General features: G+C 51.2%; 2 protein-coding genes across 4 annotated transcripts; one reads left to right on the top strand and one right to left on the bottom strand.

Moving 5' to 3' along the window:
• Window positions 1-1,463: 1,463 nt before the first annotated feature.
• On the top strand, window positions 1,464-5,653 carry LOC108402121 (mannose-binding protein A-like). Of its 2 annotated transcripts, none has more exons than XM_017668426.3 (5): window positions 1,464-1,621; window positions 3,072-3,242; window positions 3,653-3,769; window positions 4,589-4,663; window positions 5,217-5,653. In XM_017668426.3, exons 2-5 carry the CDS (start codon window positions 3,080-3,082, stop codon window positions 5,588-5,590), a joined length of 729 nt encoding a protein of 242 aa, XP_017523915.1. In that variant the 5' UTR covers window positions 1,464-1,621; window positions 3,072-3,079; the 3' UTR covers window positions 5,591-5,653. The 2 variants fall into 2 exon arrangements, with proteins under 2 accessions (XP_017523915.1, XP_017523917.1); XM_017668428.3 differs by having other exon boundaries at window positions 1,465-1,699.
• An 8,323-nt stretch (window positions 5,654-13,976) lies between these two features.
• On the bottom strand, window positions 13,977-26,779 carry SFTPD (surfactant protein D). Of its 2 annotated transcripts, none has more exons than XM_037002798.2 (8): window positions 26,700-26,779; window positions 24,036-24,237; window positions 18,799-18,915; window positions 18,413-18,529; window positions 17,997-18,113; window positions 17,509-17,625; window positions 16,795-16,878; window positions 13,977-14,458 (listed from the first exon to the last, which is right to left on the bottom strand). In XM_037002798.2, the coding sequence occupies exons 2-8, from the start codon at window positions 24,232-24,234 to the stop codon at window positions 14,082-14,084; spliced, it is 1,128 nt and encodes a 375-aa protein (XP_036858693.2). In that variant the 5' UTR covers window positions 24,235-24,237; window positions 26,700-26,779; the 3' UTR covers window positions 13,977-14,081. The 2 variants fall into 2 exon arrangements, with proteins under 2 accessions (XP_036858693.2, XP_017523914.2); XM_017668425.3 differs by lacking the exon at window positions 26,700-26,779 and adding an exon at window positions 26,292-26,449.
• Window positions 26,780-26,881: the final 102 nt, after the last annotated feature.

The following is a 26,881-nucleotide window of genomic DNA, read 5'->3' as shown; positions in this document are numbered from 1 at the left end:
TGCCCACCTGCTGTATGGGTTGAATGTTCTGTGTCCTCTCAACCTGTGGGCTCTTCGAAGTTGTGCCAGTGGCATCTGGAAACACAGCCCCAAGAGGGGTTTTCTTTAGAGTGGGCCCCTCTTAGTGCCTGGCAGACTCCTTTCCAACAGGAATTTGGGAGAGCTGCTCAGCGGGCATGGTGACTTGAGTACACAAGGCTAATGACCCTTGAGAAGCCAAAACAGCCATCACAAGGCAGCGTCAAAGGGAAGTGGCCAGGCCCACTCTCCCCACCTGAGAAAAGCAAACGTCTTGAGTTGTTTGGTGAGACAAATTGTTTCAAAGAGTGAGTGTAAGTTTGAGGAAGGGCAGAAATCAAAGGTCCCGTCAAGGACTTGATCGGGCTCTGGAGATAAGACCTGGATCCTCCTGGAAACCGAGGCAAGGCGGAGCCACAGGCTGGGCTGGCATCTGCCCTTACTCATGGTCTCTGTCTCTCTCCTCACTTTCTCATTGGATCCCTCCTGTGTGCCCATCCCCGGGTTGCACCCTGGGGATAAGGAGGTGAATCAAATGCAGCTCTCACCCTAAAAAAGTAACAACACTGTGAAAGTGGGCACAGACATTAGCTCTAGTTGGAGAAAGGTCAAGAGGGCAGCCTTCAGGACATGATGCTGGAGGATTCATTTGTTCCATAAATGTTTATTGAGCATCGACTGTTTCCAGGCACTCTTCTAGGTGGGGATACAACAGCTGCCGAACAAGACCCTTCTTTTGATAAAGTTTCTGTTCTAAAAGAGCAGGGTGCTCAACAAATATGCAGTCAAATAACATAGGACAATTCGTAGAGACAGAGAATTGCGATTTCATGATAGAGTGGCTACTTAAAATTAAGTGATTAGGTAAGCCCTTTCTCCAGAGATAACATGGAAGCTGACATCTGAATGATAGCAACCACTTATGCAAAGATAAGAGAGAAGTGCCCAAGCTGGAATAGGCACTGGAAACGCCTGCATTTGGCTTGAATATGAGCTGTCTACAAATGCTGCTTGCCTGTGTGCCAAGCCCTGTTAACACGTCCAAAGGAGACATTTGAAAAATGTTCTGAATGACAAAGGAGGAATGAGGTGTCCCTAATCCCTCCCTCCTCTGCCAGTAAACTAAACACAAATGGAGGGGGGATCTAGTCAGAACAGCTGAACAGAGGTGTGTGCCTGTATGTGTGTGTGTGTGTGCGAAACAGAGAGAGAACATGTGTTTATTTGGTAGAGTGTCTATGTGTGACTTTTCTAAAAATGAATATCTGTAGGGAACTACCTTCCAGAGTCTGTGATTCTGATCTGTGATCTCAGAGGATCAGCGTTGCTGGGCTGTAGAGGTGGATGTGTGGACGAGGGCAGCAGAGGGAATTAAAGCAGAGAACTGCCCAGTGTAATTCAGCAGACTCACTGGCAGCCCAGAGAACCGCCCACGATACAACAGTTCTAAGAAGGGTTGTTTATTAATCTAGGCTTGAAGGCCAGTCCAGCACTGTCCCTGGTCACCAGGCTCATTGGGCCTGACATTGCTGAGGCAACTGCCAGAGGCCTGGGCCGGAGACCAGCTTCCCTGCCACAGCCTCCGTGCTCTGAGGAGGTCCTAGTAAGTCATTTCTGGAGGACAGAGGTACAGGCCTGGGCCAAGAGTCTGGCCACTTGTCTTGATCCTGATGAGGTCCAGGTAGGGGCTTTGCTGGGGTTGTCAGGGCCTCTGTCTCTCTGCCTTGGGGCATTTGTGTCCTTCCTCAACTCACTTGGCCATCTGCAAACTGAAGGGTGGTTTCTTCAGCCAAAGGGAAGAATGGAAGTGAGGTGTGTATGCCGGCATCACTTTCAAGCCCTGACCTTGGCCTCCACCATCATCAGGAAAGGTTTTAAAAGAGAAAAAAGAAAACAGATAGAAATAAGAAGGTGGAGAAGAAAGTGATCAAGGAAGTTCCCTTCCAATGCACAGCTCTCCCCGAGTCCTGGAGGAAGGAAAGAGTTAAGGGAGCTGATGGGCCAGGGTGGACAAGGGTAGACATGGTAGTAATGTCACAAAGGCCAGTAACATTGGGATTAGAGGCTGTAGAGGAGCCGAGGGAGGGGCCCTTGGGGGCCGGGCTGCTGAGCCTTCCTGGAAGAGGGGCCAGCTGGAGCCTAGGCTGGATGGGGGCACAGTGCTGGGGAGGCATCTGGGCTGCATGCAGAAAATCTTGCCAGGACAAGGAGCACGCGCTTACATCTTGCCAGGCCAGCATGAACAGAAATTTTAGGAGCCTGGTTCTGGCTGGCAAAAATGACCTCTCAGTGGAGAATCTCAAACCAAGAGAAGGAAGCAAATCTAAGTCTCATCTGGCCAGGACCAGTGACCAAACAAGTTCCCATTCTGAGGGGTCAGACCCCTGCCTCAGGGCACTCTGAGCCCTGAGCCCTCAGGCAAGTGCCTGTCACAAAAGACTTTTTATAAGATGATTGACAGGCTGTTGGGGAAACTGGTCTGAGGGTAGCTGGCACCCTGCAGTGAAAAACAGGGATTTTTATGTGAATGAGAGAATGGATGTCCTAAACCAGGTCCCACCGAGAAAACGCCTTGTGGAACCTCAGGTCACCTGCTATTGTTTGAGTCCAGCTCTAGGGCCTATAGGAAGGGGAAGAAGAGGGAAACTGAGGCTCCCGTGGCCCTCAAGAAAGGGAGTAGAGAAAGAGAGGAGCCAAAGGTCACACAGTGAGCTCTCCTTGTCTCTGTGCCAGGCCACCAGGAGCAGGGGTAGTTTGGCATTTTCAGACCTGGGGTCTTGAACCCACAGGGGCTGTGGAGCCCTGGAGAGAATGGGTCTTTATTATACTAATTACTCCTGCAGCTACCTTAGTTTTAGCACTGATCTACTCTAACACTTTTCACCTGTCTACCTCCCTAGTAGTAGCCTGGGAATAACTCAGAGCCCAAGACTGTGATGTTCCCCTTTGGGTCTGCTGCCCCATGCACAGGGGCTGCCAGACCATGGGACTTAGCCAATGTTGACTAAACAAGATGAGATGGAACTCCTTTCCTTGTCTCTCTCGCCTCTAAGGAAGGACCATGCTCCTGTGTTCACTACTGCCCGTCCTTCTGTGTGTGGTGACAGCACTGTGCATAGAAATGACAGCCTGGGAGGATGCCCAGAAGACCTGCTCGGTGATTGCCTGTGGCACCCCGGGCAGAGACGGGCGAGACGGACCCAAGGGAGAAAAGGGAGAGCCAGGTACAGGACAGCTGCTCTGACTTCATCAGTCGCCACCCCTAACAGGAGACTGTTTCCTATAAGGGATCTAGCACAGAGACCTGAGGGGGCCCCCCTTTCATTACAGTGGATGACGATTCACTCAGAATAATTCCTGTAAAAAGCTGTTCTCTCCCCAAGAAGATCCCCTGGTTCTCCAAAACCCCACATTTCCACACAGGAATGTGGCTGTCAGGAGAGAGGCAGTGTCCTGCCTGTTCAGGGAGCTGCCCCTTAAGACAGGCTATCCCTTGGGATGCTGGAGATTTTTCTTTTTTGGGTCATCACTAGTTCACTGGCAGTTTCTGGGGTCAATGTGAATCGAGTGTTGAGCTTTTGCAAAAAGAAAATGAGCAACAGCCAGTGGATCACATTTCCTTTGTCTTCCAAAGGGCAAGGGCTCAGGGGCTTGCAGGGCCCTCCAGGGAAATTGGGGCCTCCGGGAAACAGAGGGGAGCCTGGGTCTCCAGGACCAAAGGGCCAGAAAGGAGATCATGGAGGCAGTTCAGGTAAGGAGCTCACCGCAGCCCAATGTGGACTGAGGGGACCCAGGGAGAGCCCTGAGAGCTCCAGGGCCAGGTGGGAGGTGCCCCTTCTCCTGCTGTGCTGAGGGGAGATGCTCATTCTGCTTCCTGACCCAGTGCCCTGTTCTTCTCAGCATGACCTGGGGTCTGCGGATTCCCACCAGGGCCTGAGCACAGGCTTCCACACCCTGCCCGGCCACTGATCTGCAGGCCTTGGGCACAGACAGGCCTGGCTCCCTCGGACTGAGTCTGCTGTGTGTTTCCAGGCTGTGAAGGACACAATGGGTCCTCTCGGGTGTTGTGCTGGGTTTATGTCTATTGTCACAAAAGTGGCATAAAAATGGTTGGCTTCATAGGACCCCCGTATAATGGGGAAGATCACAGCAACTTAGTTCAGAGTAAAATGAATCCAGTAACAGTCAAAGGAAAACAATGATCTCTTATTAATATGTGTCCACTGGCCCATCACAATTATAAAAGTATTAAAAGATTTGCCTGGAATAAGAAATGAAAGAGAATGAATAAAAAGGAGAATGAGCTGGGCCTTTTCTTATAAATAATTGTAATAGTACAATATTTAAACCGTGTTTAATGAAAAGTTTCCAGAGCTACAGTTTACAAGTGTTACTGAGTGTATCTGGGAAGGCAGGAACAGCGCCTTTTTCCCCCTTTTGCTTCTTTTTGTTTTCTATTTTTCTGAACTAGTCATACATTTTGGTGGGCTCATTTTTTTCTCTCCCAAAATACTCTGCTCTCCAATTTAGGATATTCTCAATAAACATACTTTTTCCTATTGCTTTGTAGTTACTGAGATTAAGCTGGCTAATTTAGAGAAAGAGATAAGGAGCCTGAAATTACAACTGGACCACATCAAAAAGTGTAAGCGTCTTTTCTGCCCCCAGAGTGCACTCGTCTTTTGGGAGGGAGGACAAGGACTAACTCATGAACACTTACTATTGCCAGGGCCTGTGCTCGGTCTGCATTTTCTCATAATACGGTTTCATTCAATCCTCTCACCAACCCTAATTGTGGGTATCGTACCCATTTTATTTACAAGTGGGAAAACAGGCCCAGGGAAGTGTAGATAATTCATTCACTGTCACCCAGCTGGGAGGTGGTGGGGGGAGGATCGCATGGAGGTCCTGGGGCCCCAGTCTGGCAGAGGGATCTAGCATGTTTCCTGATGTCCACCTGTACGGCAGCAGCTTGTGACAGATACTTGGTTCAAGGGTGGGTGTTCCAGGAGAGTCCAGGCTGTCTGCCAGGGACTTGCTGTATGGCTGAGGATAGCTTCCTTACCAGGATCTGACCCGTGCTAGTCAGGCATGTGGCTAGTTTTCAGACTCCCGAGTTCCCAGCAAAGGGCTTTTTACCTTCTGTCCTGGGCTGAACTCCAAGCTGAATCAACCCTACCCACACTTTGCAATTTCAGTGCAAACCTTCTCCTTGGGCAAAAAGTCGGGGAAGAAACTCTATGTGACCAATGGTGAAAGGATGCCTTTTTCCAAGGTGAAGGCTCTGTGCACCCAGCTCCAGGCCACCGTGGCCACCCCCAAGAATGCCGAGGAGAACACAGCCATCCTGGAGGTGGCCAAAGACACTGCCTTCCTGGGCATCACAGATGAGGTGACCGAGGGCCAGTTTGTGTATGTGACAGGAGGGAGGCTCACCTACAGCAATTGGAAGAAGGACGAGCCCAATGACCATGGCTCAGGGGAGGACTGCGTGATCCTCCTAAAGGACGGGCTCTGGAATGACATCTCCTGCTCTTCCTCCTTTGTGGCCATCTGTGAATTTCCAGCCTGAAGAGCTCCCCCCTGCTCCCCACTGAGCTCTCTCTGAAAGAGAATGCAATGCCTGTGTTCCCAGGCCCAGTGTCGACTCATTGCTTCATGCGAATAGGAGGAAAATGAAGGGGGTGCATCTGATTGTGGGATGAGGAAATGAGAGGCTGACAGTGGGGCCTGAGGGTTTCTGGTCTGGTCTGTGGCAAAGGACACCCTCTGCCTAAGAGCATGGCATGGGGTCAGAGTCACCCATGGAGGGGCTAAGTCAGGCCGTCTCCTTTTTTGGTGAGGACACTTCCATCTGCCAGAGGAACTGAAGGAGGGCCACGTATGTGTCAGACTTGGCAGTGGGTCTCAGCCTCCAAGAGATCCAATTCCCTTTTCTCCAAGGGTTGCCCCTCTGTGATAGCAAACTCTCCAGCTCTCAGCTCCTCCTCAGGCTGGCCCAGAGCTGCCCGTGACATGGGGGCTGGTTTCATTGTTCGCAAGCTGTGCCAGAGCACCACTCACCACCACCAGGCTGTAATACCCTAATGGGCAACAGTTATTAGTCCCAGGAATCCCCCCAGCTTGCTAAGTGACTGTGGCCTCCTTGCAGTCAGTAGGGTGATCTTGAGACAAAGGGCAGCCTTTCCTTGCTGCACAGGCTGAGTCGACTGACAGATATTGTGGTGCCTGCCTGCACCAGGGACGAGGCGTGATGGCTCTGCAGTGGTGAGAGCAGGCTGGGACATGCTGAAGGCACTGGGGGTGGTGGTGGGGGGTGGTGACAGGACCCTTGGCCTGGCCTCCAGCACACCTAGACTGCCGCATCACTGAGTTTTCAGTCCTGGGAGGCTCTCCTGGAGGCCCTCAGAGCAAGGAGGGAGTGTTTTGTGATGCAGAGCAGGAGGAGTCGCTGTTTTCCGTTCAGATCCAGGCCGCTTCTCCAGGGGAACAGGGAGCTGCCCTGGCAGTGGGAGTAGAGACACATGTAAAACCGTAGGTTATGGCACATAGGAAAAGGAAAGACCAGAAACCTTTTAGAAGGAAAGAAGGTACACATATGGTAGCCCAGATCAGGAGAATTGCTATAATTAAGCAGGAAACTTACATTTGAAATTTCTCATAGCCAGGACAAAAATGAGAAAATGGACATGTAACCATTATATAATTCTTTCAGTTTTATGTAAGGGAGGTGGTGGGGATCATGTCTACCCGGGGACACATGTCTCCTTTGTTTATGCTATGCACGAACGATAATATCTTTAGCTGAAAACTCTTAGAAGTGTGATGTGTACATCACATGAATGGTTTCCCAGTATGTAATAATTGCCCCCTCACTCAGGGAAATGCAGCAAACATCTGCAGGACAAGCTCAGATGCTCCCATTCCTCTCTTCAGGCTGCTTCTCTGCATGTGCTCCCCAGCTGTGAAGCACCCGATCATCTGCTCAGAGCTCCTCTCTCTCTCTAAGTATATCTCCTTGACACCACTCTTCCCTCCATCTAGAACTGAAGCAACCAGCTCCCTCCATTTATTTTCCCAGTCCTTTCCAGTAAGCAATGGGGGCTCCACCTGAGTTAGCCCAAAAGAAGGTGGAGTTTAGCTAATGATACAAGATTCTCATGAGTCCAAAGAGAGAAACAGCAGTTCAGCCAGGCTTCCCAGCACCTGGAACAAGAGGGCAATGATGGGTTCAAGGTGACTCTCCAGTCTCTCTCACTCTCTCAAGGGCTGGGTGCAGGCAGTTTCCTTTACTGAGGGACGTACAAACATGTCTCTGGCACAGGGAACCTAAGGAAGCCGGGCACTACCTGGACAGCTAATGGGGCAGCACATTCCCCTTGGAACTTCAGGAATGGGAATGAATCTGATCGCCTCTTGAGCCCTGCTGTTTGTTTTGATGGAACAGGATGTCAGCCATATCATTTCCAAGCTGGGTTTTGGAGCAGGAAACAGGCAGCAAGTCCAAGCTCCATTCTTTCTTTGGTCCCTCTTGCAAAGGCCGAGGACCTGCAGGTCACGTCCCAGAGCATCCCTGGAAAGGAAGCTGGTGTTCAGACCTGCGCAGCCTGGTCGCTGACTCTGGGATCATGCCCAGGGAGAGAACAAGGCCCGGGTCTCTGTCTGCCATGTCAGGGCTGAAGGAGAGGTGGCTTGGTGGGTGAGAAGTTCAGGACTTGGAAGTTGGACACTGTGGTGTGAGGTCAGCTCCCTGACTAACACACTGAGTGGATGTTGGCTCCCTACACCTCAGTCTCCCTACCTATAAATCTGTAAAGGCTTCTCTGTCTGAAAGCTGGATGAATCAATGGTCACACACAGATTCAGACCAGCAGGGCCTGTTTCAGGAGCAAAGCTGCAGGATCTGAGGACTGTTCTCAGTTTTTGTTATCTGTCACTTTTGTCCAACCTAGTTGTGGCCTGAACAAATATTACCTATTTTTCAATTCCATGAAAGCCAATCTGAGTAAGTTAGAATGGCAAATACACCTTGCTCTTGAGATGGAGCTTTGAGTTTAAGTTATATCTGTAAGTCAGCCATCTCCTGTGGAAACACACAGCCAATGTGGCTGTGATTTGCTTCATAGGCCAGAAAGGAAATAGCTCCCGAAACTCATGGTGTTCAAGGTCAGGCTCCAGCCTGGGTTCTGGGTCCTGGAGCTGCAGGGCCTTGTTCCTGGAGGACAGTCTTTCTTAGGGGGCCTGTAGCTCTGTGTTCTTACCTCTAGCCATGCCCAAGCCCAAGGATGGGGGCTTGGGGTACCAGCTGGTAGCCTGGCATTCCTGTTCCTCAAATCCCCTTCCTGCCTGGGGCCAGATTGCTTCCCTTATCTGTGGCTGTCAGAGATTGACCAGTACCAGCGGTCACAGGCAGAGCTGGACTTGGCCCCGGGCTATATGTCATGGCACTGAGCCTCTGACCTGGAAGGTTGTTTGCTCATGATTGTGAAACTGAACTGTGCTTTGGAACCTGCCAGGAATTGGGGATTTTTTTGTTCTCATCAACCAGGAAGGATCAAATGTCATGGGGGGCCTGGGCTGCAGATGTCAGGAAATGGACTTGTAAACAGTGTTGTCCTAGTGACCCTGAGCAACTGACAGAAGAGAGGAGGGGCTCAGGGTAGGGGGCCCTCTGGCAAGGAGTGCTCCCAGCCCTGGTGGCAATCTGTGTGGGGAGGAGACAGCATCTCCAATTGTGGACCAGCGGTTTGATCAGGCAAACATAAGGGTCACACGCAAGAAGTGGAATGCCAGTAGCCGTTTATTAGCTAAACAAATGCCTTGGGCTAGGCTAGCCACTGCCAACCCAAGGCCCGTCTGCCCTGTACTCATAAGCAGAGTACACGTGTCACCTCATGTACTCAGCTCTTCAGAGAAGTGGCCAGCAAAATCATACGATCTTGGCTCCATTTTGGGCCAAGTGAATCAAAACCTCAGGAATTTGCCACCTTGACAAGGTCCCTAGGAGATCTGAATGTTTGCCAGTTTTGGAAACCACTGACCCAAGAAAGGTGATCACCATAGCTGCTCTCTGTCTGAAGGAGAGGAAGGCCTAGAGCCAGGAAGCCAGGGATTCTCCATTCTTTCTAGGCCCTTCATGAGGTGAAGGGGGTCCTGCTTAACTCCATATTGTCAGACTCCAAATAATCTCCTTCAACTGCTCAGGGCCCCACTTGGAAAAAGCAACTGCTGACCCAAATCCTTGTCTATGCATCTCCAAAGTCTTCCTGATGCCTGTGGCTTCAGGGAGTGGGTCTGGGCCTGGAACAGCTCTGGGGAATGTCAGAGAAGGTGAGGCACAGGGCAGTTGAGCCTCTGCATGAGGAGCTGTGTGTACACGGATCAGGAGTATTTGTATGTACTTTTGAGCATGTGTCTGTATGGAAACTAATAAATGTAGTGTCTGCAGTCCCAGCATCCTGCCCTGGGGGGCTCAGCCTCTGCCTGCCCTCCCAGCTGTGTCCGGGCCTGTCTCTGCACACCCCTCACTAGGGAGCATTACCTCTGGGTTGCTCCAGGTGAAGTGTGTGAGTGCTCCGTCATGGACAAAAGGGTCCACAAGTGGCCCTGAACTGTGCACTGGGACCTCTAGGGCTCAACAGAGATTATCTGAGTACTAGGATGATCCTCTTTCAATGTCACTATTATTCCCCTATAAAGTCCTTATCTGACCATTGAATCTAAGGTGCCCCTACCTCAGTCACTCTTACAGTGCCCTGTTTTAATGTGTTAGTAGCAGTTATAGTCATCTGCTGTCATCTTGATCATTTACTTCTTTAAGTTCTGTCAGGGCAGCAAAGTCATTAAAAGGACTTGGGAGTCAGACTGCCTGGATTCATGGCTTTGCAGCTGTGTGACCCTGGGCAAGTCACACACATTCTCTGTGCTGTAGTTCCCTTTCCAATAAAACTGGGAAAATAATAGTGCCTCCCTCAGGGTAGTCGTGACGGATAAATGAAGTGATACAAGTAGAGTACTTAGGACAGCGCTGTCCTGCACAGAGGCCAGGCTAGCGTTCGTTCCTGTTGGTGTGATTATCACAAGACTACCTCATTCACCACTGCAATCCAGGACCTCAAAAAGGGCGGGGAACCACATGCACACTCCTAACAGTTGAATGAACAAACAAATGACTGAATCTTAGTCCTCCCCCAAAATGTGTGACCTGACTCCTTTCTCTGGAGCTTGACTGAACTCCAAGCTGGATCCAAGGAGAAGCAACCAAATTTACTTTGGAATACCACTATGAGCACAGCCTCATCTGAGGGGTAATAGGGTTGAGTGTCCTGGTGCGGCAGGAGCTGTGGCCCTCTGCTGCCCTCTGCTGTTTGTCTTTAACACGGGAGGCAAACAGAGAGATCACAGGGGGAGCTTGGTGAGCGGTGTGGTTCCAAGAGCCCATTGACTGCATCTTCAGATGCCCCTGCGTTCCTCCTCTCCCCTTTCCTCCTCAGTACTGGTGAAATTTTCTGCTCCGTGTCTGTATGTCTGTTTTGTTTCCAAACCTGTGTGAGCAGGGCCTGTGTGCCACTCCACCCCCTCCTTTTCTGCCTGCCTCAGATCTGTGTCCAGGACAATTTCAGAGTCCCCTGGAGGACAGGATGCAACAGCTGCTCCTTCCTGGGCCTCGTGGAGACTGGATTTGTGGGCTCCCTCTGTAGACTTTCTGGGTATCTCTTTGAAGTCCAACCAGAATCAAGCCCTGGGCTTTTTCTTTCCCCCCTCAGCATCAGCAGGGAGGGAATCTGGACTTTTCTGTGAATCAGGTCCTTTTAGAGAACACTGTTGAGTGTTTACTTGTGACTTTTTGTCATGACTCACATCCCCTCATGATACAGAAGAGTTCAGGCTGAGGACCTGTAGTAAGGAAACTTCAGAGACTGCCCTGGGGTCCCTCAGGGCACCAGCCAAGGGTCCAGCACACAGAGGGGTGGTGGGCGCCTCCTGCCCGTCTTGAACGGGGACGACATTGCCTCCACCAGTTGTCAGTCTGCTCTGTGACTCTGCCCTTGGGCTTCCTGGAAGCCCACCTGACAAAGACATCAGGATGCGGGCAGAGGTCCTGGAAGGGGCCTTCACCTGGCGTCTGCCCTGTTGGGTTCCCTCAGGTTCTGCAGAGCAGTGCCCTCTGAAGCCATGAATGGCAAGCACTAGCACCTATGAAGGCATGACCAGCTGTCCATCTGTTTCTGGGTAAATATTGGACATAGAAATTAATATTCTATTCTCCTTGATAGATGCTTAGTTCGTAAAACATAGATAACTTGAAAAGGTCAAGTGCACACGTTCAAACTTGAATTATGGACATCTGGAAGTTAAGAGTGATTGAGAATGCCCTGAACTTAAGATTCTCAATTGTCAGTGGTTTATATCAAGATAATTTAGAACAAAGACAGGATCCTAGACAAGCAAACACCAGAGGGAACCCACTGGCTATTCAATATGGGGTTTCAGTCCGGTTGGTGCTAGCACTAGGAGATGACTTGAGAATAGACTATTAAACTAAATGGAGGTTTCCCCATGAGACTGCTATGGCTGTCCGTCTTCCCAGAGGGGAGGGTTCCAGCTGCCCCCATGTCACCTGGCATTGCGAAGGTCATAACATCTCCAGAGAATGTGAGAGTCACAGAGCCCTGGTTTTACTTGGCATCTGGGCTCCTAAACCAGGGGCTGTGGCTGCTACAGTCGGAGTGGGGCTGATATTGTTTAAGATCTGGGTGGCCCTTTGCCCATGAATGTTAGCATAGGAGAGGCCTGTGGGCTCGAGAGTGAGTTAGGACCTGAATTTCCCTGAATAGTTGCCTCAGTCCTCTGCTTTAGTCGGCCTATGTCTACAGAGCCTCCAAGACCCTCCTTACTTGTCCTCTGAGCTGGACAGCACAGCAGACAACGGGGCCCCATACGGTGGGTAGATCTAAAGCTTATTCTAGTTTGGGGTCTCAACTTTCCCGGCCGTCAGTGCCACAGGAGACGTTTTTATTCCTGCTGAGTCACATAGCTCTGCCACTCTTTCCTTCCTTCTTGTCAAGAAATATGCTTGGCTTAAGTACTGGGCTGGGTAGCAATCACTTTTAGAGTGTGTGCCCAGACCATGGGGACCTTGCCCGGGGCCATCCTGTCCTGTGCGGTCCCACCCCCCGGGTTTAGGGAATTGCACCAGAGGAAGGGATCTGAGACAAGCCGATTCATTCTCATAGGAGTATTGCCCTGACATCAAACAAAAGTTTCTGGTCTCTGTGTGGCAATCTCAGAGACACACAATTCCCTACACTTGGGCAGTGGAAAGATCCAGAAGAAGAGGAAGTTGGTATGTAAAGGAGAAAAAGCGGCAAGGATCTAAAAAACACTGCAGAAGCCAGGGAGTAGGACAATGTTGCTTCCCCAGTCCCACTTGAGCCAATTCAGAACTTTCTGTTCTTAGGAAAAATTCTCCTCTTTTGCTTAAACTAGCTCTAGTTTTTTTCTCACTGGTAATTTAAAAAAGACCTACACTCCCTTGATGAGGGTGTCCAGGTTGACCTCTGTACTGGAGGGCTGTTTATCATATAACTGACTCATATTTCAAAAGCTGCCAGGAATTGGTTTTTTTTTTTCAGTAACAGGAAAAAAAACTTTGTGGAGAGACTGGGCTGCATGCCCTTGGGAGGGGTGCCTCTTGTTTTCAGACATGCTGTGCTATATATGAGGAGCGCCTGCAGGGGTGTTGGGAAGAGAGGTGGGGCTTGGGGGTCCCTTCAGGAAGGCCAGAAGGGGCAGTAGTCTTGGCTCCGGGGAAGGACAGAGTGAGTGGTCGGTTTCCTGCCTTGGGGAGGCACTTGTTGCTTCTGCTATGAGCCTATGGTTCTTGCAGGTGTCATTGCAGTTTCTAAGTGCAGGTGTCACTTTTGCAGTAGTGTGTCAATCAAATAGACTGAATACACAGAGGCCTTTGCCCTAAAAAATTTCCAGACCAGAAGTATAAGACCTTTTTCATGACTGAGCTGTGGCATATTGCCCTCTGTGGCCTAGTGCAAGCCCCCCACCCCTGGTCTTGATTTCCTTATCTGTAAATGAGGAGAAGTATTTGACTGGGTGGAGTGGAGAGAGAACATTCCTGGAACTTCCAGGCAAGAGGTTTGGGGTGACTTTGAGCATGGCTGGACAGCCTCTGTGCCTGAGACTTCAGGCGGATTTAGGATTGTACAGCTGGGACTCCCTCCCAAGACCCAAGGGGCAGTCATACTGACACGGACAGAGATTCTAGGCAGAGCAGGAGGAGGGGGAGGCCACTGGGTGGATGGAAGCCGAGCGGTGTGGGCGAGGCGGACACTCCCTGCAGTTCATCCCCCAGCGTCCTGGGCTCAGGCCTTGAAGCAAGAGGCAGCTGCAGAGGCCTCCCTGCCCTGGGGCTCCAGCTTGCATTGGCTAGAGGAGACCGCAGATCCAGGAGAGGTCCTGAACAGGGTCTTCTTGTGGGAGCCATCATAGGGGGAAATTTAAAGCCAGAATGAGCTCCCCTGGAGTGAGTGTAAGGAGAGGGGAGAACCAAGGGCTGAGGTGTGGGCACTCACCCCACCGTTAAGTGGCCAAGAAGAGGAGGGACCAGCCAAAGAGGCTGATAAGGAGTTGCCATCAGAATAAGAGAAAAGCAAGCATGGGTGGTGTCCTGGAAGCCAAGGAGAGGAAGAGTAAAGGAGTGATCGATGGGTCAAATTTGGCTGATTGTTCAAGGAGAAGGAGAGCTGAGGAGGAGCCACTGGATTTTGTAACAGGGAGGTCTTGGACTGAATTTTTATCCCTCACAATTGGAAAGGCAGGCTGGCCCATTCATCCTCTGGCAGCTATTCCAGGTGTGAAGCCAGTTTCCGATCCTACTCTGAGAGGCATTGGGCAGGGGCCCTCCCTCTGACCTTGTTGCACGGCTCTGTGGAGAAGCCCTGGCCAGCAGAGGAGTCACATTTTATTGGCGTGTTGGCAGCACAGGGTCTGGTCCCTGACTCGCTAGCCAAGCTCCTGTGCCAAGCACTGCCCCACCTACTGGGGGCTCAGAACTCGCAGATCACGAGGCGCTGCTCCCCACAGTTCTTGTCATTCCACTTGCCGTTGGTAAAGATCTCCACGCAGTCCTCTGCCCCTTCATTGTTGTTGGGCTCCCCCGGGGCCCAGTTGGAATAGACCAGGGGCTCCCCTGAGGGGTAGGTGAACTTGCCCTCCACCTTCATGTCGGTCATGCTCAGGAACGCTGCCTTGTTCTGAGCCATGATCAGCTGTTTTAAGGCCTCATTCTCGGCTGCAGAGCGTGGGGAGGCCATCTGTCCCCCAGCCTGTGTGCATACATGCTCTGCATTCTCAAAAGTTTTTTCAAAGTCTCCTGTCTTGAAGATTTTCTCCCCGACACTTCGGCCATTGGGGAAGAGTTCCACTAGGAGGAGAGGAGAGAAAGGTTAGGAGTGTGGCCCCATCTGTGATCTTTGTGTCCCCACTGGTGCCCCCCAGGCCTCCCATATGCAGTGTCAGGTCAGGGCACCAGATAGGACAAAAGTGAGACACTTGATTCCAGAGCAGCCTCAGCACCACAGTGAAACCTGGGAAAGGGTACTGTGGTCTCTAGCTACACACCAGAACCCTGGGACTCAGAGAGGTTAAGTAAGAGGCCCAGAGGCATGCAACTGTCAAATGTAGAGTTGGGATTAAACCTGTTTGATCTGATACTAAAGCTTAGACATGCTCTCTCTATTTCAGCCCACATTGTACGGTAGGATCAGTTTCTCAGTTGCTGTGTAGAACTAGAATGACTTCAGCCAGGAAAATGACCTTGTGCAGGACGGGACTGACTCTGAGCATATGGGAAATCCCAGTTCAGGGGGCTCACTTTCTAAGAGCAGGGCATGTGGGGTTGCTGTGCAATGGGATGAGAGAAAAGGACACCTGAAGTAGACATCTGGGAGCAGCAATATACTAATCTCTGCACTGCCTGCAGCCAGCGTTGGCCTCTCGGTACACAGGTGGGTGATGTCCCAGCCAGGCAGCCTCGCCTGCAGTGCTGGGTGAGGGATGAAGGCATCGGAGAGGTGAATGTGGGAGCAGGGCCACTGCTGGAGAGAGCCCTGTTTGGGAATCAGAAGGCCAGCTGCTCAACTCCTCTGACAAAGACTGTCAGGTGGGCAAGGGAAAGTCACTTCCTTTTTCAGGGTGTCCAGTTCCTCATTTCCAAAGATGTGTACACTCTATAAAAGCATGTCAAAGATCTCTTTATTCCATTCCATCCCATCCTTATCCCTTTGACTCATGCACAGACATCTTCAGGGCTCCAGAGAGGGCTGTACCTGGCCTTCCTGGGCTGGTAGGAACCCAGGCTGCACCCTGACCCACTGTCCTCCTCCTCTGAGTAGCTTCAACAAGGGCTCAGGGACAGCTTCTCCACAGGCTCAGGATGGCACTCAGAGCAGCCCTGGAGAAGGTCAGTGTAAGAGTTCTCATGCCATTACTGGGTTCATGTTCCATGCACCTGGGTGGGTATGCAGTGCATACATGAATATGTCCATGTAGTCATCGGAATGTACACAGGAGTCCTTAAGGTCCATCTGGATTTGTGTGGGTATATATATATGTGTGTGTTCACATATGTAGGCAGTGTGTGTACATGATGGTATCAGTTATACATGTGGCACATGCGAATGCACAGGCCCTCTGCTGTGTGCATCTGCGTGCATGATGAGTGAATACATAAGCAAATATGTTTGTGAAGGGAGGAACACATACAAATGCTTGAAACCCTCATCCTTGGAACTTAGATACTTAGTTGGCTTAGGTACTTATAAGCCAACCCTGGGTCTCACCCAGTAAGGTCCCTTTACACTTTACTCCTTCAGAAGAACTCTTCTTTTCCTGGATTGGTGAGATTTGACAAATGTTATGACTCAAAGCTGATGTCAGGGAGAGCAGAGGAGGAGGAGGGGCAGTTAGGGACCAGGGGGCAGATTCCAAAGGCACAGGGCCCTGACCTGTGTGCTCTTGCAGCCCCTGACCCCTCAGCCTCCCAAGGTTAGGGGAAAATCTCTGCTTGAAACCCTGGAGGAGGTGCAGGGAGAGCCCAGGGCTGGCTGGAGCCCAGAGGCACCTGCACCTTGCCAGACCCATGGGTGTGGGTGAGGTACCTCATGGCCACACATCAAGGTCAGGCCCCCACCAGCTTGAACCCCAGGAGTGGGAGCCCAGCCCTGTCCCTTGGGACAGCATGTGAGCACCCCACTGCCTGGGGCTGTGCGGCGGCAGCTTTGGTCACTCACACGCCCAGCCCCAGAGGGGTAAGAAATGTATTCTGGGTTGGGTGTTTGCTTGTCCGTCGGTGGGACCATTACAGGGCTGGCAGGAGTGAAGCCTGGCTGAACTGCGCTGGGCTCAGGGCACTGATCTGGCTTGGGTGACAGGTGGCTGTGTGCTGAAGGGGTTCTGGAGCCTGTGAGCCTCCACCATGCTGCCACCAGCCCACCGAGCCACTGATGTGGGCCACATCCTCCTACTTGTCCCTTGCATCTATTTCCAGACCCTGGAGCCTGGAGCTGCACTACCCTGTCCCAGCCCTAACCTTATCCCCACTCCCTGCACCCGCCCCAGCACCAGCCCTTAGCATGGCACCAGCCTATTCCAATCTCAGACCCAGGCCCAGTCTCAGGCCCACCAACTCCAAACCAAGGCCCAGACCCAGTCTCCAGCCAAGCCTGGGTGCCCAGCTCCAGTTCAGGCCCAGAAACTCACCTTTCTTGTACTGGGAGAAGGCGTCCTGGAGGTGTTGTACCTGTCCCTGTAAGGCCTCCACCTGCTGCCTCAGAGCAGCGATGTCTGCAGGAAAGAGGCCGGATGAAGGCAAGCCCAGCCCATCCTGGGATCAGCTCAGAGCCTGGGCCTCCAGGGGAGGGTGCCCCATTGTGGGCACATATTAGGGGGTCGGGGTTAGGAACTGGGACTGACCCCTAGGAAGTCTACATCTGCTGACACAACTGGCCCCTATACTGCCCACGGGGTTTCCTGTGGCTCTGCTGTGAACAAACTGTCCCCTGAGCAGGTCCCTGTACCTCCCTGACACTGAACCAGAAGACATTTTAACTTCGAGTCCTGGGAATCTGATAGCACCTCCTTTTTGGGAGGACAGGAATACATGCTCCTCAGGCTCTTCTTGTCCACTGGGTTATTTGCTGCTCAAAGCAGGCTGATGAGTGGGAAGGGACCTGTGCTTTCCCAGTGATCAGATGGCAAAATTGCTCAGGGTTGCTTTCCAGTAAAAGTAATAGAGTCTAAAACCAGAGCCCAGTTCTCCTGCCTTCCAGCCTGTAGGACTTCCCTGCTTTCCCCCATCCCTGTAATGAATGGGGCTGACATCCAAGAGGGGCTGTCCCAAGCTGCAGGGGGTCTCCTCCTCCCCTCCCTCCCCCTCCTGGTGGGGGCTCCCAGAGCCACAGGATGCTACCTTACCTGGAAGCCCACTCTCTCCCTTTGCTCCTTTGTCCCCAGGAGCACCTCTGTCCCCTTTCAGTCCTGGGGGTCCCCTAGCACCTGGAGGTCCCTGTGAACCATTGGCTCCAGCAGGTCCTGGGATCAGAAAAGAGTTGAGGAAGCTTTGTACGCATACTCTGGCATTTCCACCCTCCCAGTACATGGACTGTCCTACTGCCTAGCAGCACTCTCCCCATTTACAGACTATTCCTAAAGCCCAGCTGTGCCCCTCTCTGCATGACTGCCCCCACACTCCACAACCTTCTCTGTACACAGATGGTCCCTGCTGCTCACACTGCACTCTCTCCAGACAAAGACAGTTCCCAGGTGCATGCTTCTTAGTTATAGACTCTATCACCCACAATAAGGCCAGTTCTGACTCGAAGGATGGTGGCAGAGGGGTAGGCATTGACAGCTTTAGGATCACAAGAGAGCTGGAGCCAATCCCAGCTTCTTCCATCACTCACCAGCTACCCCAGCATTTCCAGGGGCTCCACGTTCACCAGGGGCACCTCTGTCTCCTTTAAGACCTGTGGGGCCTCTTGTCCCTGCAGAGCCCTGCATGCCTGGGGCACCCGGTTCTCCTGAGCAAGGAACACATTGGGACAAATGCTGCTCAGGGTGTTGAGCAGGCGAGCCTTTCACCACGGCTCCCAGGAGGGAGAGACCTGGGCAGGCTGGGCTCATTGCCAGTGTCCCTCCACCAAGGCTAACAGGAAGACACTGCCCACGTGGGAATGTGGGGGCCGGAGAAGGCTTACCCAGGGCTGATGGTCTGGGCTTTTCCTGGCCCTCTGAGCAGGCCTTGGGTCACTCACTTCATGGACAGCAGTGGTCACTCCTCCCATCTCCCTCCCACACTAGAGGCATACCGACCACCTACCTTTGGGCCCAGGCTCTCCTCTTAGGCCTGGTGTGCCTGGAGGCCCTATGCTCCCCTGCCTCCCTGGGGCACCATCTCGTCCAGCTGAGCCAGGTATACCTGGAGGTCCTGAAGGTCCTGGGGAAAAGGACCAGACTGGTCAGTGACACTAAATCTTCTTGGAATGGAAATGCACGAAAGATAAGAGAAATAATAGAAGTCAGAGAGGCAGCATTATTCCTAGATGATGCCCAATAGTGGCTCCAGTCTTCCCCAAAATAACTTTATGCCACCTTCAAAACAACCTACTTCCTTCTTCCTGGAGTGGTGCCTGTGCACGCCTACTGGCACATCCTAGCTGCAGCAGCACCACCCGCAGACATCTGATTCCATGCCCAGCTACTCACCATGTGGTCCAGAGTCTCCCTTTGGTCCAGGTTCTCCAGCAGAGCCATTGTCACCTTTGGGCCCAGCTGGGCCAGGTGGGCCAGGCATCCCTGCTCTCCCTACAGCCCCTGGCAAACCTGTAGCAGCAGAAGAAATGAGCATTATTCTGGCCCTAGGCCCAGGAGTCATCAGCTGCCTGCAGGGTCAGCCCCGTGGCATTCCTTCAGGGTTCTCAGGGGTAGACATGCCACCTCCACATTTATTGGCCCAGTGGTAATCCAGGAAGTGGGTGTCCACATGCCCATTTACAGGTGAGGAGAAAAGCTTGCTAGGGGTGGAGGCTGATTCAAGCCAAGACCCATCTGACTTCCCACACAGCTCACCTTCTGCTCCAAGGCACAGGATTTACAGCGGGCAATCTGTCAGCATTTACCCTTGGTCCTGGACTCTTTGCTCTATCTCTCAGCACCAAAGTTTATATCCAAAATAATTATCAGGGAAATGCAAATAAAAACCACAGTGAGCTATCACCTCACACCTGTCAGAATGGCTAACATCAAAAAAAGAACAAATAACAAGTGTTGGTGAGGATGTGGAGAAAAGAGAACTCTCATGCACTGTTGGTAGGAATGTGAACTAGTGCAGCTACTATGGAAAATAATATGGAAGATCCTCAAAAACTTAAGTGATCCAGCAATTCCACTTCTGGGGATTTCTTCAACAAAAATGAAAATGCTAGCTCAAAAAGATACATGTACCCCTACATTCATTGCAGCATTGTTTACAAAAGCCAAGACATGGAGGCAGCCTAGAGCTTAGGTGTCCATCACTAGATGAATGGAGGGAGAAAATGCAGGGTGTATATATGATGGAATATTATTCAGCCATAAAAATTAATGAAATCCTGCCATCTGCGACAACATGGATGGATTTTGAGGGCATTATGCTAAGTGAAATAAGTCATACAGGAAAGCAAATACTGTACAAACTCATATATGGAATCTAAACGAAGAAACACAGCAAATTCATAGATACAGAGATGAGACTGGCAGTTGTCAGAGGTGGGGTTGGGGGAGGACCAAATGAGTGAAGGTGCTCAAAAAGTACAAACTTCTTGGTGTAAAATAAGTGAGTTCTGGGGAAATAATGTACAGCATGGTGACCATAGTTAGTACTGTAAACTGCATATTTGAAAGTTGCTAAGAGGGTATATCTTAAAAGTTCTCATCATCACAAGAAAAAATTGCTAATCTATATGGTGATGAATGTTAACAAGACTTATTGTGGTGACCATTTCACAATGTCTGCAAATATCACATCATTATGTTGTACACCTGAAATTAATATAATGATATATGTATCAATTATATCTCAATGCAAAAAGAAAAAAGTATGTAACCTACTCTTGAAACTATAGAAAGCAGACCAAATTACTATCTGTCTCATCAGTACATGATAAAAGTATGTTATCAGCACGATGTTCACTCTTATCCTGTTTCATAAATATGTCCATGATGTATAGGGGTGTGCACATGTAACACACTGGAAAAACCACAGGAAAGGCATATGCAAGAGTTTTAACAGTTGTTCTTTAAAGGTAATTTTAATTTTCTTCTTTCTGTTTATCTTTAGTGACCACATAGTCTTTTTGTGTTGGAAAAATGATCAAACATTTTTCAGAAGACATATTACCTCAAGAAAGGCTTCCTAAAACTGAAATTATACAAGATTTACCCCAAAAGACCAAAGGGAGAAAATGGCTATCAATGTTTAAGAATTTTACATTCAATTCTGATAGTCTGGTTATTCTTTTTATTGAGGAGATACTCACATAGAATAAAATTAACTTTTTAAACTTTGAAAGTGTACAATTCAGTGGCATTTAGCTTATTCACAATGTTGGGCAACCATCACCTCTATTTAGTTCAAAAGGGTTTCATCACCCCCCAAAACCCCATACCCATTAAGCAATCCCTTCCCATCCCCCACCACCCCAGGTCCCTGGCTACTGCTTCTGCTATCTGTCTCTATTGTCTATTCTGGATTTTTCACATAACTGGAAACCTTTTATGTCTGGACTTTTTTTTAAACTTGGGGTGATGTTCTGGAGGTTCAGCCACCTGTGCATATCTCAGCTCTTCAGTCCTTTGTATGGCTGAACAGCACTCCATTGAGTGGATAGAGCACATTTTGTTCATTCATCAACTGATGGACATTTGGGTTGTTTCCGTCTTTGGCTGCTGTGAATAATGCTGCTGTAAACATTCACTGGAAAAAAGAAAAATGATACCTGACAGATGGTGCTAATTTGTTCATTCACTTATTGGCTCATTTGCTCATTATTTCACTCATTTGTGCACTCAGAAACTATCTAGGGAACCTAACGTTATGCTCAGTGCTGGGCGAGATGCAAGTGCACCAGGTCCTGGGCTTCAAAAGGATTTGTAATAGAATTTTCAACTGTTAGGCAAGAATGTGCTGGTTGGGGGTACCGGGGCATTTGATCTGTGACCAAGAGGCTCTGTGCTGGGCGTTGTGTCCTGCTTTGCGTTATGATCCTTACTAGGAATGTAGTGGAAGCATCTTGTATGCAATGGCACACTGTGCTAGGGGAAGAGATGCCCTGACCCCAGGCTGAGACTCTCCTAGGCTCCACTGGAGGGATGGCAGTAGGTAGATGGGCCAAAGGAGAAGGCCCCTCCCTCAAAGGGGGCGTTCCAGGTTGCCTGTCCTTGGTGCACCAATCAGGAGGCCATAAGCCCTGAGGTGGGGAAAGGAACGCCATCTGGAATAGCAAGTTGCCAGGCCCCCCAAAGCACTCACTTAGCACCCTTGTGTTCTCCGAAGGCCTAGCCCTGTACCCCAAGGCCCCCTGAAGGGAAGCTTTATGAGCCGGCAGTGTGGCCGGTCTTCACTGCGCTAAAATCTCCCTCTCCTTCATACATTCACTCACTCAGAAGTACTCACGCAGCTTTGGCTATGTCTGGGGCACCGTCCTTAATGCTGGGATGCAGTGAGGAAAGAAAGAGACAAAAAAATCAAATCCCTTCCTCCTGGAAGCTCAAGCGCATAGAAACAGATGTAAAAATGGACGTGTTCAGCATAAGGTTATGAGAGCAGAGGAAGAAAACAAGGCATAGAGTGTTGACAGTGGGGGCAGTGTCTTCTAAGTCAGGGGACCAGGGGAGGATGCCCTGGGAAGGTGCTGTGAGTGAGGCTGTGCAGGAGGTGAGGAGAGGGCCACAAGGACATCTATGGGCAGAGTGGTGACAGGGCCCTGAGGAGGAGGGGACGGAGGGCGGGTAGGGACCAGCGAGAGGTCCTAAGTGTGGGGAGGAGGAAAGGAGGTCAGATCTGAAAAGGCAGCAGGGATGGAGGCGGGTCTCAGGGCTGCCGCAGGGTGTATGGCTTCACTCCAAGGGAGGCCACCCCCCTTCACGGGCTTGCTCACAGAATCCTTCCAGGCAGGACTCTGGGAGGTGCTGGGGAATCAGTGAATTGTCCCTGGAAATACAGTCCCCAAAGCAGGGTCCCAGCTTATTGGCCCTCCACGCTATGTCCAGGGCATTGTCACAGCGACCCTGGCTCCGCCTTCCACTGCTGCTCGAGGGTCTCTCCCCTCAGGCCCATCTGTCCTTTAGAACAGGTTCCTGGTGCCTTGTTTATCAGAATCCTGGGGCAGGATTCCGAGGATGTGCCAAGCTCTCCAGGAAATGTTCAGACCTGTAATGGCTGAGTGAATAACGTGCCCGGGACTCAGCGGCTGGAGAGCAGCCACGTGTCCTGGCCCAGCTGTGCACTGTTCTCTGGCCAAGCACCAGCCCACAGCCACACTTGGAAGGGGCACAGGGTGAAGGGCCTGCGCAAGAGGAGGAGGTCTCAGCCACAGTCCAAGCGACAGGCACAGAGGGCTAGTGCAGCAAAGGGCCCCCAGGGTGCCATTCAGGGTCCCTCTGGGAGCAAGAGAGAGCTGGGATTGTCCAAGAGAGCAGGTGCCTTCAACACCACCCTTCCTCCGACTTCAATTCCAGGCGGCCCTCCCCAAGCCCCAACCCATTCACGCTGGGAGCCACTTTCTGTCTGTGCAGGACAGACAGACCGACGCTTGTGCCTACTCTACAAAGCCTGGGAAATGTTTCCTATTCTTTCCAGCTTAAATGTTAGTTTCCTTCCCTCCCAACCCAAAAGGCAAACTCCAGGAAGATAAAGGCCACAGTTGTTTCCTCCATAGCCCTAGCTCAGGGCCCTGGTGGTGGCTTCGCCCTTCTTACTAGTTCACTGAGTTCTCCCTTCTTGCTAGAAAGACCCAGTACCACCCCTGTGGACCAATATTTCTCAGATGATTCCCTTAAAAATCAGCACCTTTGGAAATCTCAAGAGAATTACTCTGGTTGGTACAGTAGGAAGATGCAACTTTATCCTGAACACTCAACAAAAAATAAAGCCTTGGCTCAATTATTTGTCACTGTGTGGTAGATATTATCCCCATTTACAGACTCGGGGGCACAGAGTGGCTTGTCCCAGGGGGGTTCCTGCTGTGGCGCTGAGCTAGCAGTCCAGCAAAGATCTGATACAGAAGCTCATGTCCTTCCACCTTCCAGACTGGGTGTCATTTAGCTTCTCTGTGTTACAACTTTCTTACTTGTCAAATAAAATTAATACATCCCTTGTAAGACTTTTGTCAAGATTAAATGAATTACTTAAGTAAACACCAAACACAGGGACAAGAAAGGCGACACAAAGAAATGTGAGCTCCTGTTCCTTCTCTCTTCATGTGTTAAGGGTGAATCTTTCTGACCAGGCCTGAGTATGGGGCCACAGAGTCTATCCTTCCCCACTCTTCATGCAGTAGAATTTAATTAAATATTGAAAATATTTACCATCACACACCACTTAGCTGGAATGAACAATTGTTAAATGCTTGAGTAGGGTGCTAGAGGGCCCCAAATGCCAGACATTTACCTACTATTTGCTCATTGTTGCAAGAGGAGGAATCAGAAGATCCTAGGAGTGGAATAAGGACAGCTGGTGGAGGGTGGTGCAAAGAGCCCCCTGTGGGCTCAGGGAAGCCTGTCATTTACCAACTGGTAAACCAGTGGTTTAGGTGGACTGAAGGTCTAGGGGAAACTCACACCCTTGGGAAGAAGTCAGTCCATTTCCAAGGCTTCCACAGAGGAATATCCAGAGTTTCTGGGTCGGTCACAATTCCAATGCCCACCCATGCCCACTAGGACACACACCCACGGTCCCAGTCTACCTGGATCCCCCTTCTCGCCCCGGGGGCCCTCTCTCCCATCCCGTCCATCACGACCAGGCAGGCCATTATCCACAGGGCTACACATGACCAGGGTGCAGGCGGTGGTTGCTGCTCTGTGGGAATACGTCTTCACTTCTGCTCCCAGTGACCTTGGGAGCCATGTGAGCAGGATCAGCATGGAGAGAGGGAGGAGAAGCATGGCCTAGGTGGGCAAACAGAAAAACAAAGGGCATGCTCTTGGTTCTAGGTCATGGGTTGGGGCAGTGCCCAGCTCTGGGAGGTCAGGAAAAACCCTTCCCCCAACTCCTCTCCCCTCCTTGGGGTGGAGATCAGTAGGATTTGGGGAGTGGTTTAGGGACACGGCGGGCATATGGTAGGGCCTGGGATGACATGAGTTACCCAGCTGGAACTCTGTCCTTGGTTGGCAGCAGCACCCACCTGCTCTCAGATGCCCTGTGTCATTTGTTGTGCCTTTCCTGGGGCACTGCCACCAGGACAGTGGCTAGGATATGGAATTCTCCCTGAGGCCACATGCCATGCAGGAAGGATTCAGTGGGCGCCTTGGGGCAGGACTCTCCCTTCACCCTTATGGACCCCCTTCTCCCTGTCTGTGCCACTGAGGTGGGTGGCTTTGCTCTGACAAGGCAAACCTGTTTTCTCTTCCTTGCTGCCTTGGATGAATGAGCACTGGTGGTTTGTGCTGGTCTGAAAGGGAACCAGAGTCCCAAAGGCTCAGTGGCACCTATCCTGAGCACAAGACGGATGTGTGGCTGCATGTTTGCCCTGTGATCTCCTGTTCGCGGACTAGACGCTATCTCCATGAGGAAGTCCCAGACAGAGCCCAGGCTAAAGTTCACAGAGGTACTAAACTAGCACCTGGAGAGACCCTGGGACATGCAGAGTTCTGCCCAGGCCATGTGAGAAAATTTGGAAAAGGGGCCTCACAGGGGGAAAGAGCCACATGAGAAGGGCTCAGTCCAGGGGAGGCTAGTTTTGGGAGTAGGAAAAAGGAGATCCAATGGGGCAACCAGTTACCATCTGCAAGGGATCAGGAACTGAGATCAGGGTGGGTGCAGGGCCTGGACTATCCCACTGTTGGGCTTCTCCCCTCCCTCAGGGAGAAACTAGCATTAGGGACATGGAAATAGCTCTGGGAGTTGCAGAGGCCAAGGGCAGAGCCTGAGGGACTCATGCAAAGGAGAAGGTGGTCATCAGGCAGGCCCAAGTGGTGGCAGGGGAGGGGCCTCCTGGCCAGCGAAGGGCTTTCTTTAGTCCCTGGTGATGCTGGGCTGTGGATGACCCCTATTCAGCTCTGGCCTCTCAAGTTCAAGTTCACCACTGCTTTGGGCATCCTGGGGGTCTCTAGAGCCCCGCAGGCAAGCTCACAGGCCAGCAGCAGCTGCTTCACTGCGCTGTTGGGCGGCAGCTCAGTCATGAGCACTGAAGGACCCAGGCCAACGTGCGGGCATCGTCCTCTGACCCGCAGCTTCCTCAACTCCAGGGACCTGCTCCCAAGTCAGGGCAACAATGAAAAGCAATATGCATTCTACCCTTAGGTCAAGATGGCACGAAAGGCATCCCCGGCCACTGTAGCAGGAAGGTGCCAGAGGAGAGCTGACCTACAATCTCTCAGCCCTAGGATTCAGATGAGACATCCTACTGGGGCTGCAGAGGGAGGCGCCAGGGCCATGGCCTCCTCAGCCCACATAGCCTTCAGTGCATACCACACTCTCAGACAAAGACTTCATTGAAAAAGTGACTCCTCTGAAAACTGGTTGGAAAATCGGTGACCTAGTCCAGTAAGTCTATTCTTGTAAATAAAGATTTGAGGCTCAGAGAGAAGCATGTTTATCCAGGCCCCTCAGGCAGCTGGCACCAGGATGGGGATAGAACCCAGGCTCGTGAATGCCTGCTCTCGTTCTCCTCCACCACGCTTCTTTCTGAAGAAACCAGGGGAGGACAGGCCCAGGAAAGAAGTTGGAATTGCAGTTTCCACTGGGGCTTCCAGACAATAGCATCTGGGGTATGCACGGGTGTCACATGTAACTCACCCTCCTGCCTCAGCGCAGAAACCCTGTCTCCCACTGAGCAAAGGGAGCAGAACAAGGGGCAGACGAGCACTCCCCCCACCTCCCAGACCGGAAGAGCTACATAGACCCCCCCCTTCCTCAACACCAGTAGGAAAAACTACCCATAACAAGGAGATATTCACCAGACATCAGGAAAACAAGGTGAGAGGCAAAGACAGACACTCACAGTTGCTTCCGTTAGGGCTCCAGGTTCTCCAGCCAAGTAGCCTTTCCTTGGCAGGCACTGGCTATTTATGCCTGCCCTTTAACCTGAGCTGCCAGCCCTGGTCTTCTGAGAACTCTCTTCAAGAAGTGGGGCAATTTTCTTCCTTGTTGACTCACTCACTCTCACCCCAACCTGGTTCTGGATATTTGATATTTTGATAATATCTGATGCTGATATTTTTAACACTATGTCCATATCACCTTAGGGATTATAGATACCTCCTCAGCCCATGAACTCATCTGCACCTTACTCTAGCCCTAGGAATTAAGTCACATCATCAGTGTCTGTGATTTACAGATGTTCAGGAATCTGAGGTTCAGAGACCAGCAAGTTGCAAAATGACATACAGCTATTGCAAAAGCAACCTACCCCTGCAGATTCCAAGAGCGAGGACCTGCTGTGCCACTTCTCTTCCTCCTTCACCTCAGCATTACTGCCCAGGTATTGGGAAAGAGCAGAGAGCTCCTTTGTTTATCTGGGCAGGGGTGGGGCAGGCTGCACCCTGTTTATCTACAGGAGGGGCTGCAGAGGCTGTAGCCTGTAGCGGCAGT

Source organism: Manis javanica, chromosome 7 (assembly GCF_040802235.1).
Source record: "Manis javanica isolate MJ-LG chromosome 7, MJ_LKY, whole genome shotgun sequence".
NCBI lineage: Eukaryota > Metazoa > Chordata > Mammalia > Pholidota > Manidae > Manis > Manis javanica.
The sequence above is the reverse complement of the archived record's forward strand: the minus strand, read 5'-3'. Positions and strand labels throughout refer to the sequence as shown.